The sequence below is a fragment of the Denticeps clupeoides genome, chromosome 2 (genome assembly GCF_900700375.1).
Source record: "Denticeps clupeoides chromosome 2, fDenClu1.1, whole genome shotgun sequence".
In the NCBI taxonomy this organism is placed as follows: Eukaryota; Metazoa; Chordata; class Actinopteri; order Clupeiformes; family Denticipitidae; genus Denticeps; species Denticeps clupeoides.
In genome coordinates, this window is record NC_041708.1 from 31,476,940 (window position 1) to 31,490,773 (window position 13,834).

General features: G+C 43.7%; 1 protein-coding gene across 10 annotated transcripts in view; it reads left to right on the plus strand.

Annotated features, from left to right (window-relative positions):
* The window catches only part of ntng1a (netrin g1a), an 83,081-nt gene extending 69,681 nt beyond the window's left edge, over window positions 1–13,400 (plus strand). For 3 of the 10 annotated variants that reach the window (XM_028965842.1, XM_028965841.1, XM_028965843.1), the window contains exons 6-8: window positions 2,119–2,286; window positions 4,683–4,817; window positions 11,724–13,400. In XM_028965842.1, the coding sequence (XP_028821675.1) occupies window positions 2,119–2,286; window positions 4,683–4,817; window positions 11,724–11,983 (563 nt within the window). In that variant the 3' untranslated portion in view covers window positions 11,984–13,400. Of the gene's footprint in view, window positions 1–303; window positions 364–2,118; window positions 2,287–4,682; window positions 4,818–9,540; window positions 9,807–11,723 lie in introns of those variants that run through there. The other 7 variants (XM_028965856.1, XM_028965866.1, XM_028965846.1 and 4 more) reach the window with 6 other exon arrangements.
* Window positions 13,401–13,834: the final 434 nt, after the last annotated feature.

The following is a 13,834-nucleotide window of genomic DNA, read 5'->3' on the forward strand; positions in this document are numbered from 1 at the left end:
AAGGACATCAGATGACACTGTGACGAATCCTGCTGGTGCCCTCTTCTGTTTGGCTTTTGAACATTAAGTGGGGTGTTTAAGACTGAATGAGAGTTAACTCAGACAGAGGAAATGTAGAATCAGATATTTGGACAGTCAAAAATTTCTTCTGATGGATTTTTGATTTTGTCTCCATCACCATGCATTAGCCCAGCCCTTAAACCCCAATATCCAGAGTTATCAAATATTTGAAATATTTTCATTTAGTTTTAACCAAATCATCTTGTTTTCATTTTGTTTTGTTTTCTTGTTTAATTTGTCTAGTAGCTCCACAAGTTGCTTTGTCCACTGCCCCCTCAGTGCAAGTTGCAAACAGCAAGCGAGGTAGGTGGCCCCTTTTCCCACACCTAGAACAACCCCTCCCGTGTCAGTGTGTGTTGTTGGAAACTCCCACCCACCCCTGTATGAGTCTAGGATCAGTCGTATGTGTTTGTTTATTAGACCCCCTTCCTTGACCTTACTAATGATCCACAGCACAACCCGTTGGCCTGTAGTATCTGTGTATCTGTGTTGATTGACCTGGCTGAGGTAGCTCCTGAGCCTGGTTCCGTTCATTTATATTATGTTGCATTGGTGAGTTGTGAGGACCCTGCATTTTGTGCCCAAGTCTGTGCCTTGAGAATCTGGCAACACCTCTAGAACCTCTAAACCTCGGGACAGTCTCGGGATTGTCTGTCTCTGGCACTAAAAACATGTCTTGGTGGTCAGAGAGGGAGAATGGCTACTGGAGGGGTGACTTGACCTCTGTCAAGAGATCGGTAATGAGATTTCCTTTCCCCCTTAGCCCAACCCCAAAAAAGGCAAAAGCAGTGATTGGGGTGGGGACGGTGTCATGAGTCTTTAGGGACACATTTGTCTCGTTGTGACACACTGCTACCTCTCACCATACCGTTCAGTCACCCACTTCCCCAGAACGAGTTTGTCAGACTGAGGCTGGATCCTGTACCAAGTAGTCCTCATTTGGGCTAAAGGGAGAAATTACGCATGGAGCGGCTTATTTGAAGCGTAAGAACAGAAAGTCGGTACATTTACAAGATGTTTGAAGATCTTGTCATTACATCTCTCTGGGTTTCAGATAATAACAACAGAACCATAAGGGATACCGTCTATTTTTTTTGGCAAAATAAGTTACAGCATACAGCACTTACAAAACCTATAGATCTGTTCTATTCGCCACTCAACATGCTAATTAATTCTTACTCTATTGTTTTGGTCTGTGACGTAAAAGGTTAAAGGGAAAAGGTGCAATATTAACAAGACGAAAGGGGTCAGCCATATCGCCACCTATCGTATCGAGTCGGCCGGGCATCAGTCAATAAATGAGTTATATGGCGTAGTCCAGCTATAATCGTAGCTTTGTATGGTACCGTACAGAGTGTGTGCTTTGCTTTCATTTGACACCACCTTATTGCTTTACTTCTCTTTACTGGTTTCCACTAGAAAGGGTTCAACTTTGAGGCTCTGCTGTAGAACCATTGTTTCATTCCAGCTGTCCTTTCATGGGTACGCTATGGGTACTAGGTGTCTATGCCTAACTTTCACCGTTTCAAGATATTTGTGAAATTTTGTAGCATTCTATCCAAGTTCCAGCTCCATCACAACCTCTCTTGGTCATTGTACATCTCATTGTCAGTGAAGTTAGTGGTGTCCTGTAGATGTAAATTTCAAACCGTAAGGTTGAAAATTACATCCACGCACCATCTGATGCTTCGATTTCATCTGGTGGTGTCTGCTTCCGTTTTTTTGTGCCTCTGCCACATGGGGAACCGTGACTCCTCTTTCATCCACTGTTGTGTGCTTGCAGCCAACATCTTCTCGCCCTAACTACATGCCTTTCCATGAGTCCTCGAGGTGATATGGCATCTAACTCTGCTGGCTGCTTCTCTGCTGTCTTCTCGGAGGCCTTACTAACCTCGCATGCAGTGACGTTCTTCTATACTTCTGCCGTCGCAACAGACACACACAGACCCCTGCAGATGCACACTCAAAGGCAAACAAGCATTAACACACACAATGCTGAACCCACCTTCATCTGTGCTCCTTCCCCCCCCCCAACACTCCTCTCACGCCTTTTGCAAGACTGCGAATGCTTCGCCCACTCCAACCGGTGCAGCTACATCGAGCTGCTAAACACGGTCATTTGTGTGAGCTGTAAGCACAACACCAGGGGGCAGCACTGTCAGCTGTGTAGGCTGGGCTACTACCGCAATGCCTCTGCAGAACTGGACGATGAGAAAGTTTGCATAGGTCAGTCCTCCTGCTGTCATCTGCTCCGTTCGACAAACACACACACACGCACACAAGCACACACACTCACGCTCATCACGCCATGATGCCACGTCAGATGCTTCACCTTTCCACTGCTGTGTGTTTTTCTTTTCGCTCATTCACTTTCTGTACGACTGATGTCACACCCTCACATGCACTCTTCCACGAACATTCAGTAATGCGGACTTGGTCTTAAATAAGCGCAGAGCCTCTGGGGGCCAATCTGGAGGGTGTAACGAACTCGTAGCTCAAACAGCACGCCCACAGCAGATCGCACCTGCTCTTACTCTGCCACACAAACACCCCTGGGAGCAAAGTGTGAGAAAGTTACAGCAGGAGGAGGAGAGAGTGAAAGCAACACACTGAATACAATATAGCTATATTCAAACATGAAGGGAAGAAAAAAAAAAAAGAGCAGAACATGCTAGAGAGATGCAGGTTGGGGAGGAGAGACGGAGGAGGGATGGAGAGCATACTGACAGGTGCTGCTGGAGGGCCTGAGGACAGTCCTGCCATCACACGTTCGGCAAAGGTGTGGAGGAGAGATGGCGCCAGGAGGCCGAGGTGCAGCTTGCTGTGTGTATCACACTGAAAGCCCATGCCAGCGCTGGGTGACAGGTCACGTGCTGTGACCCCTGTTTGACCCTGGCAACTGTGGCATGCCATTGGTTAAGTATTGCATCATGCTCACCACCCAGTCGCATCAGGGTGCAAGAAATATAGACGAGCACCACAGATGAATGTGGGTCATGCAGTTTGTACCCTTTATTTAGTCATCGATCATGTAAAAATGTAGCATGTGTATAAAGAACATGGTTGCAGCTAATCCGCATGTTAAAATCCAGTCTTTGCGTAGATTTTGTTTGACAGGAGAGGAGCTGGCTGTCAGTAGCGTCACTGTCATTTTGGCATCGAGCTTAGTGGTCGACAAACTCGGCTAGTAATCTGTTAACCCCAAAATTACCCTTGATCTACACATAAAGCCCCATGTTTTTCCAAGGGGTTTTCAATGTAGTTATTACATAAGCAAAAAATAACAGATCATTCTATAATTAAAGGTACATTTCACATCAACACGATGTATTATGGCCTGCCAAACAGTACATATAAGGAAGTTTATATGTATATACACACATACACATATTTTTTTATATATTGCCTTCTTCCCATTGTGCATCCTGAAGCCATGACTTTCCACAGGTAAGTGATGCACAAGACACATGATATAAAAGAAAATGTTATTCACCAGACAAGGACACTCTCTTCAACTTGGCCAGTTCTGATGCACAACATGCCCATTGTTGGCACTTTTGGTGTTGGACACGAGTCAGCATGGGACTGGTCTTCAGCTACATAACCCCATGCTCAGTAAACAGATGTGTATTTTCCATCAGAACCAGCTTTTTCATTAAGTTTATCTCTACTATTGTGAGTGAGTGAGTCAAACTTTTGTTTGGCATGACCACTTCAGTCCATGAGCGGTTTTGGCCTCATCTAGCCTTCAAATGTGGTCTTTGTCAAAGTCTCTCAAAGAAGTTACACTTGTCCCTTTTTAAACATGAAATGTACCATCAATTATAGAATGATCAAAAAGAATATATACGTAAATGAGAATTACTTGTTTTTGGTATGGTTATCATTTGCCAGTAGCAGTACAGTAAGGTCCAGTGATCCATTTCAAGTGGAATGATTGGCATTCATGTTTCTGGCTCATATCTAGAAACAGATACAGACACCCACCACATTTCAATGTGTACCTTTGATGTGGTCCACCATTGCACTCCAACCAACCAGCATGAAGTGAAACCGTTGAAGCACTTCTTACCCGGCCCTATTTTTATATCTGTCTTTCTTCCACCATGTCCCGCCTTTTATCCATCTCCTCATGGCATTCATATTCAAATGCCCCTCTTATTGAGAAGCCATTATTACACCAGTCACTATCCATGGCCTCTGAAGTGAAACGCTCCAGTGCAAACGCATTGTCATCTATTTGCCTTCATTTTCCGAGCAGCGCCATATCAGGAATCAAGGGTCTCGCATTGCAGCACATTCTTATAATGTCAATCTGCCCAGTGTACACATTCAATCACCCGCCCGCCAACACTCCACCTCATTCCCCATTGAAATGGTAGCATCTCAGTTGCTATCTTTAGCTCAGAAAAGTGCAGTTGTAATGTTCTCTTTTAAATCTGCATGTACTAGTCTAAACAGTGTAAAGAGTCATAGGGGATTTGCTTTGACCTGAAAGCATTGTTTGTTCCGGAGAGAAAGAAGTAAAAAAAATAAAAAATTATTAGGAGCTGCTTGTGAGTCTGAAAGCTGTGCCCCGACTCCAGCGTGTGTGTGTGTGTGTATGTGTCTTGTTTCTACAGACTGTAATTGTAATCCCTTTGGCTCAGAAAGTGATCGCTGTAATGGCACAGGATTTTGTAAGTGTAAGGAGGGAACTACAGGGGCTAAGTGCCACGAATGTCTGCCGGGATATTTGTGGGACAATGGCTGCAAATGTAAGTAGAACCTCCAACAATTCCCCCCCACTACCCTCTGCGTCCCCCCATGCAGCTGCAGTTCCCTGCACAATCTGTCTCTCTCCTTCTCTTTCTGCTCTCTTTCTCGTTCTCTTTTCCTCCCTTCTTCTTGGCTGCTGTGAATTTGCTGGCCGGGCATGCAACGCTTTTGAATGCCTGTAAGGCCTGGTATACACTGTAAAGTTTTGCGGCATCCAAGACTACAGATGACAGTCGAGAAGCAGTCGTGGCAGTCAGACTACAATCTACGTCTTCTGCAGCGTCTGTCAAATGGCATGGGAGTGAAATCAGCAGAGGACAAACACTTTTGGCCTTGTGACAGCATAGGTACCACTTCTGAAAAAAATTTAGCTCCCAAAACACTGCCATTATAGCTGTCATTAACACTAGAGTAGGCCTGTTTATACCTAGTCAACACTAGTTAATTTTATTCCTACTTTGAATATTGTTAATCATTGACTTTGATTCACTGCCATACTTAAAAACAGAGGAAGTGAGGATATTAACTACTACATCAAGGATATTAAGAATAATTACACTTAATTATTCTCTTCACACATAATTAGTGCATGTTGGTGGCATTTTGTTTTTAGAAAGTAACAAGTGATTCAATAGGTGACATCATCGTACAGTCTGCATACTTTCTTACATACCATTGTTAAACTCTTCATATCTGTCGTATGTAGGGTTGCCAACCGTCCCAAATTGTCTGGGACAACCCGAAAAATGGGTGAAAAATGGGGCGGCTCCAGTCCTGTATTCCAATCACAGCCTCGTAAGCCAATATTAGACTACTGAAAGCATGGCAAAAATTCATACAAACATTGCTATAGGTTATAGACTGTTTCAGGGGTGCCACATCCTGCGAGATTACGTTATATAGAGCAATTATTATGGCCTGGCGAAATGAAGCGCTGATAACAAAAAAACTACAGATCCCATAATGCAGTGCTGTTGGGGGGTTCTGCTGATGAGTGTTCCTCGTTTGGGGTTGAGAAAGTAGACAACCCTTGTCATATCCAAGTATATTACATTTGTTTAGCACAGTGTGATTTGTAATGATTTTGCTTAAGATTACACTCACACAAAAACAGTAGTTCACCTAAAGAAAATCAAAAGCTATCAAAATTTCAAGTAAAATTGAGTAATAATTTTTTGCACTTTCAAAGTTATGCTCAGTGTGGACAAGGTGTAGAATCGTGCAGGAAAACAGGGGTAAACGTGTGCGTGTGTACAATTTTTTTTTTTAAATTAGCCCAAGCAGTCCGGCGCATGGGAGGCACAGACAGGCGCAGCTGTGCTAATATTTGCAGCCCGCGGCATGCTGGGAGCTGCCGGCAATGCGTGGCTCCGGGGCTGTTTGTGCAGCGCCCCCTTCCCAGCCTGTTTACCGTTATGGCCAAACGCTGACGTCTGGTTTTATTTCCCTCCTGGTTCTGTCGTGCTGTCGCAAATTATCAGCATGCCACCGGCGGCGGTTTGGCGCGTCGTGTTTTGGCTTGGCCCATGCTGTGCATGCAGTTCGCTGGTTTTCCTTTAAAAGAGAAAGAGAGAAAGGAAATAAGAAATCAATCCTTGGGGATATAACCCCTGGGTGGGGAAAAAAAAATATTTATTTGAATTTATTTCTCTCTGTTTCCCTTGCTCTCTCTCTTTTTTTTTTTTTTTTACCTTTTTTATGGTCTTTATTATTTTTATTTTTTATTCTAGTCATGTGTTCAGTCCATTGGCAGTGCCAGGTTATGAGGTTGATGTATCCTGTGAAGACAAGTGTGACTGACTCAGTCACAGCTGCACGGTCGCGCACACACACACACACACACACACACACGCTGACATGATAGGGATGCCATCTCTAAACAGGGGAGCTCCCGGAGAGGGGCGGGGTGGGGAGTGAAAAGGTATTAAACCGTGAGAGCGGAGGCGGGTTACGCTAATGAAATTACACACGCAGCACCTCACCTCAACGCGCCGCACTTACCGGCAAAGGATACGGAGCACGTCCCCCGGTGACATACTCCTTCCATGCACCACATTCATGAGGACACAAGCAGCCATTCCTCACGAAGCGCGCTCTGTCCAGCCACGAGCGCTGCTGGAAGCTCTTAAAAACCATTCAACACAATCTTTTTTTGTGCACTGTTTACTGATAGAGAGTTCTGCTATTAGGATAAAGTGGCTTGGAAGTTGCTCGGTGCCACGGTTCACTTTTCCACTCTTTTGTTCCACAGCGCTTCCGAGGTTCCCTGGGTTCGGCTCATTCGGCATGCAGATTCGAGGATGCAATTAAACCTCAAATCTCTCGTCAAATAATCCCCCCTTCTGCGGGGAGGCCGCACCTTCAGTTCATTGCGTTCTCAATAAATATTATCCCTCATATCAAAAGCAAACCTAATAAGTTGCGCAATTTATTTCCTACCCAGGGTCTGTTTACACGCCAGTAAATTGTGAACGTGAGAGGTGGCAGAAAGCCTTCCGGCGGGGTCCCCGCGCTCACACTGCACCCGGATCTTCGCATGCCGTACCTCCGAATACTAATGGCTTCCGAAGGACCTCTGGGTTGCACTCTAAAAATAGGGATACCTATTTATTAGACCCGAAATGCCTCTCAGCTGCCGCCTTAATTCACTTTGGCAGGCAGAGGTTGAAGCGTTAGTTTGGGAATGTGCTGTGTTTGCGCGCCGCATTCGTGAAAGGCACCTCGGTCCGGATCGCTTTTTTACCCATGCTCCATATTTGCGGGGTCGGAGGAGGGAGAGGGAAATAAGGAGGTCCGTCAGCCCCGCCCAGGTATAAATCATAACTGGGACTTCCGGGCTCAGCACCTTCACCCAAATAAATATCATGAAAGTGAGATTCAGGCCCTGGGTTCAGCATTAGCAGCCTGAATCTCGCTCGTTAGCGGCCCTTTTTCAGCAAAGCGGGACGAGGATCGATCCGTCGCTCTCAGTCTCCGTTTTCAAACGCTCGCCCTAATATACCATACTCTCCCATTATTACCATTTATCAATTCTTTTCTCACACTCCCCCTTTCTCTCTCAATATCAGATCTCTAACAGGTGATATTGATGTTTTAATTCAAAGCGGATCAATATCTCCCCTCCATTCATTCAGGCGAATGGTTGAAACAGCATATGCATTAATAGAAAAATATATCTATTTTGGCTAAAATAATGCTACAGAGGTCGGCAGCCTCATCAGAACACTTAAAGGGGGAAATTGATAGCCTGAAAAAAATCCATCCAGGCAGGCTCAGTAGGACCCCTATTACAGAATAATCCCATTTTTGCAAAGGGCAGACTCACAGATAAAAATGGGCTGACTGGATCGTGGGTAAAAAGTGGATGTATAATTCATAATGACATGTACATGTCATGATTGCATCAGAGCCCCTGGAGTCCAACATGTCTTTCTAATTTAATCATCTGGCTGCTCTCAGTGCGGTGGCTACGACTGCTTTTCCATCAATCTCCCAGACGGGGAGAGGCAAAAGACGAGACATTTCTGTAAAAGATATAAAACAGCTCAGGGTCATTTTTCAATTGATCTGATCTGAATGCATCAAATTGGTTGTTAACTTCTGAGCTCCAAACCAGTGATATAGTTATTTCTGAATTTAATAAAAAGTTTAACACCTTTTTTGAACATATGTCCAAATGGGAACTTATTCATACATTTTTGATAGTTATAATGAAAGTGAAGTGATTGTCATTGTGATGCACAGCACAGCACACGGTGCACACAACGAAATGTGTCCTCTGCTTTTAACCATCACCTTGGTGAGCAGTGGGCAGCCATGACAGGCGCCCGGGGAGCAGTGTGTGGGGACGGGGCTTGTGTTCAATCAGTATCACCTCAGTGGCACCTTGGCGGTTCGGGATTCAAACCGGAATCCTTATGGGTTTCCTTTATGGCTACCTCTGCTCCACATATCATATGTACACTGGTGATCCAAGGGCATGATCAGTTTTAGGAATTTAAAAAATATATATTATTGTACATTTGTACAGTGGAATCAACATTGGGACAATACTTTATTGTACTGAAATATTAATGATGATGATCATAATCATCTGTTCTTGTGACTGTGAGTAAATCCTGAAATTTGTCATGGTTCAGCTGAGAATTTAAGAATTAGAATTTAATGCAGAATAGAAGTATTTTCACTTTCTCAGTTGATGGCCATATGTTTTATATTCTTCAATGAACTACATTAACATTCTGGAGAACTAGAACAATGCAACAATGTCAATATAGCTCTTAGACACTATTAAATAATATAATAATAAAACAGTTTACAGTTTAAGAAGGGACACAGCAGTAGTTCTCAGTCCCTTCATTTTTTGGTGAGCTTCGGTTGAGAAAGCTTTGGTCTTACAATCTCCAGCTTGTCATCTTATGGAAGATGTGTTAAGTGTTAAAATTTAACACTAAAATTATCTCATGTAATTGTTCCACATGTAAGGTTTTAATACAGCAATAATAATAGAGGTTTAAGTCATTAGCTCAGTGTTTTTTACATTAAGGAGAGGACGTACTCATATAAACTTAGGCCAGGCACTTAACATTAGTCTCACGGAGCATGTCAGATGGAGTCACCAGGAGAAAGGTCCGTCCGAATTTTAAAGAGGCGCAGATGAGCAGCGCACGTGTTGAGGGACCCCAACCACCTTTTTTTTTCTTCTTTTTTTCTCCTTTACAGGCATAAAAGCCCCAGATCTGGAGAGGACTACTGTGCAAACGCTCCGCCCCTCAGCCGCGGTCTTATTAAGTCCAGCATTATGAGCACCAGCCTCTCCCCTTGGTCCCCAGCGGTGCAGTTTTGTTGTGCCAAAAATAGCACTATAAGATCTCGGGAACAGATGTGGTAATAAAAAGCGGTTTGTAAAAATCCACTCTAAGCTGACCGGCTGGTGTGAGGGGACAGCAGCTGAGGGTCACCATCATCGCCCCGTATCCTATTTTTCTCTGGCTTTTTTATTGTTTTTTTTTGTTTTTTTTTATTAGCTCACTGCACGGGGCGTCTCACCTGTCAACTAAAATCCGAAGTGGAAGGAAGTTTCTTGTTTCTGCCGTGCCGAGCAGGAGCCAGGGCTGCTTGGTTTGTTTATCTGTTTCCTTTTCCTCTTTTTTTTTTTTTTTGTCGGTTTGTTAGTTTGTGCTCTGGTTTGTTTGCCTGCAGCTTGCTTGACAGCTCGGCTCCAGAGGGAATGAAAGCTGGCCTTGGTGTCCCTGTCGCTAAACATACTGGTTATGGAGACACTCATCTAAAGTCTTGAGGTTTATTTGGAGGGAGGGGGAGATGCCCACAGGCAAAGGAAACTTTATGCCGAGCTGTGATTTACGAAAATCACAATAGATGGCCTTGGGATTCTGGGTGGTTTTATTTTTTGACTCATGACTCAAGTGAACATTTCCCACCCTTTACTCAATGTTGTAATGAATCTGCTGTGAATAATTAGAGAACAGTCCCCCCCCCCAATTTTCACATGCCCCAAAAGGTTGCAATTACAGAGAGACCGAGAGGGTGAATACAAAATGCATTTATTCCCACATTAAAACACTGAAATCATTCGACTTTTAATGTAAATTCGTAGATGAGATTCATGCCTGGTTTTGCTGCACTGTGCGTTTCATCAGAATTATTACAGCAGCACGTCCCTGAACAAACAGATGGGAAGGCATAACAATACCACAGCGTCTTTCGGGAGCATAGCTGCAGCGGCTGATCCGGGGGGCTTGGGAAAATCCCGTGTGCTCCGCGCCGGGAAATGGGTTGGGAGACACGAGTCCCTGCAGAACGGGGAACAGCGTAGAGTAAACTGCGCTGTGGCTCGTTCTTCCTCACGTTACCAGTCTGCATGATTACTAGTCAGGTGATTACCTGGTAATCTGTGGACCTTGGGAAGTTGGTTTAGTTTCAGACTTTCACAGCACATTCCTAGACACTGTCAACATACACGATATTAATATTTCACATACATCTCTTAAAATATAATAACAGCATAATAAGCAAATGACTCCTGTTTACTAATCCAATATAATCTTGACCCAAATATAAAATGACCCGCCCCCTTTATTTGAATACTTTATTTGGTGATTAGGTAGACTGTTGTTCATTTAAATGAAACCATTAAATAAATAAAATTCTATTAAGTTACAGTAAGTAGTTGCTGGAGTACGTACATTTCAAGCCTGCAATAAAGCAATTGTAAAATATCTTATTTGCTGCAGTATTCTCTTACTTGTCTAGACCTCAAGTGTAAGACGAAACCACTTTTTCGGACATATTTTGAACAACATTTGTGAGATGTCCCTTTGTTTATTTCAAAAGGTCCTCCATACTCCGTACAACAACATTAACACAAAATTAAATTGTGCAGGTATCGGTTAAATGTGATATATGGATAATGGGTATGTTAAATATAAATCTTAATGTGATATATTAATTATATATTATATTAATAACAGGGCAAGGGCTTATTTTTAGTTGTTATATTGATTGGGCTGTCTCCCAGGTCCATGCAAGCCCTGATTGGACATGAGGCACACGCTATGATTGCAGATGTTTTAACCACACTGTTGCAAATGCTATACTTTCTCAGACACGGTGACTTGTGTCCTATAATCTTCCTACAGTATTGACTGTTGCTGGTTATTTTCGGGGCAGGGAAATCATCTGATATCTCAGTAGGATGTTCATCCCTGTCATGTTACAGTAAACACTCCGATTAGTGGAGTCATGTAGTGTTTTGTGGTTCGGCCCTCATTTTCACTTCTCTTCACTTCTTGCCCTGTCCCTCTTTCTTTATCCCTTGTTTCTTCTCTGTCTCTTTCGATTCTGGCTGGTCTTCCTTTTTCTTTCTTTCTTTCTTTCTTTTCTAGCGCGGGTGTGTGATAATGAGCTGCAGCGCTGCCAGAACGGCGGCGTTTGCCTGAACAACCTGCGCTGCCAGTGCCCCGCAGGCTTCAGCGGGTTGCTGTGTGAGAAGCCGCGCTGCGAGAACGAGGCCGGGGGATGCGGGGACCCCGATTCCGGACAGGCGGCCTTGTCCCCCACCGCGGCCCTGTCACTTCTGCTGCCGCCGGCGCTGGCCCTGACTCCCCTCCTGCTGGGGGACGTCCACTGGCCCACCCTGCTCTGAGAGACGCCATGCACACCCAATCAACGACCACCGCCACCACCCACAACCCCTCTCGCTCCCACTCCTCCACCCTCCCAACACTCCCCCCACATCGCGGGACCCCCGGACAAACATTCAGCGAGAAGAGCACGAGAAGACCCTGCAGACACACAGCTACAGATCAAAAGCAGATTTAATGTTTAAGAGATTAAATTCAAAAAGGAATAGATACATATTCAGATAACAAACAAAGTAAATATATTAATGCATTTGCTTAATGGAGCGCATATGTCAAGGGAGACCAATGGACTAAGCCATACCAGAGTACTCCACCCACACTATAACAAAAGAGGTACTGAAGAAGACAGTCGTACCCCCAACCCAGCCCACCCCTACCTCCACCCCACCTTTATCACTGAGGCAACGGGAAGTAAAATCGGCCAGTGGCGAACTCTACCCCAGCCAAACGCTGCCCCCTGCTGGACGGGCTATTCTGTGTTGGCTTGGACCGCTTTCGGAGCTACAGAGAACTGTCCAGCTTGTGTGGACTGGCATTTAAGAAAAATAAATAAAACAACAAAAAAATGTCGGAAATGGACTCATTAAAGAAAAAAAAGCGAGCATTCTTTGCTGTCAGTGCGTTGTGGACATAGGCTAGTTCACCCGGACTTTCCACATCCGATCTGCATTAAAACCAAGCCAATGTCGCTCTCTTTCCCTCCCTCTCGCGCCATGCACCCATCTGTCCATCCCTCTCTTCTCAAACCCACTGACCTGTGCTTTTGTGAACGTTACTCTGTAACCCCTGTTGGTTCTACGTTTTTTTTTTTTTTTTTGTTTGTTCGTTTGTTTTGTTTCGTTCATTTGCTTATTTTATTATGTTATGTTCTGACGACTCTTACTTTTAGTCCGATGTTAGTGACGCACATGTGTAACCCTCCCTCCCGTTTTCCCGGAGTATATTCAGACAAACCCCCTATACTTATTTGAACTCTTTAAGGCACTGTGTTACCTGAGGATAAGGCTGGAAATGCGTGTTCACTTAAACAGATGAAGTGCTTAGACGAAAAGATAATCTGTGTATTTAATTTTTGTATGACAAAAAAAGAAGTTATTTTCTTGACAGAGCGAAAATAGTGTAGAACATAACCGTATACTTTTTTGTATTATTACCAATTTGTGTTAAAGGGCAACTTGTCATTGTTCTTAAGGTGAAGCGGATTGCAAAACGAAATGTATTGCTTTTTTATCATGATTATTTTACTTTATTTTTTTGTTTTGGTTGTGCAGAGTTTCCTCAGTATTGGCAAAGTGCTGGCATCAAAGAATATGAGTTTACATATATATAAAGTGTAATAAAATCCCACCAAAGGACATTCTAAATGTTTTCTTGTTGCTTTAACACTGGAGATTTAAGTGAATAAAAGTTTTAAAAAGATCCTTTTAGATGTGTTTTAGTCATTTGTGTGCAACTCAGCAGTAGATGAGAAATGGCTTTTTTGATAATGGCTTGTTTTTGTTTTTTTGATTTTTTTGTAATGACTTTCTTCAAAGGAACGTATTGTTGGCCAATGCTAATTAAATATTAATGGCTATTGAGCCATTGTATTGAGCTGTTAAAAGTGGGTCCTGCCAGATCACAGGCAGTTCATTCGTTACTCTGAATCCACTTTTCCCGTCCCATAAAGCTTTCAGAGAGGAGCCTTTCTGTTTATTTTGGTTGATTCTGTTGACTCAGGGTGTGCCTCCAAAAAATCAATCTTAAATGGATCAGCCTGGGGCAGGGATCTACAAATGGTGTGTGAGTTCTGATTTCAACGCTAGATCCACGTGACATTTTATTACAATTTCTCACAGTTTAGCCAATTTAAA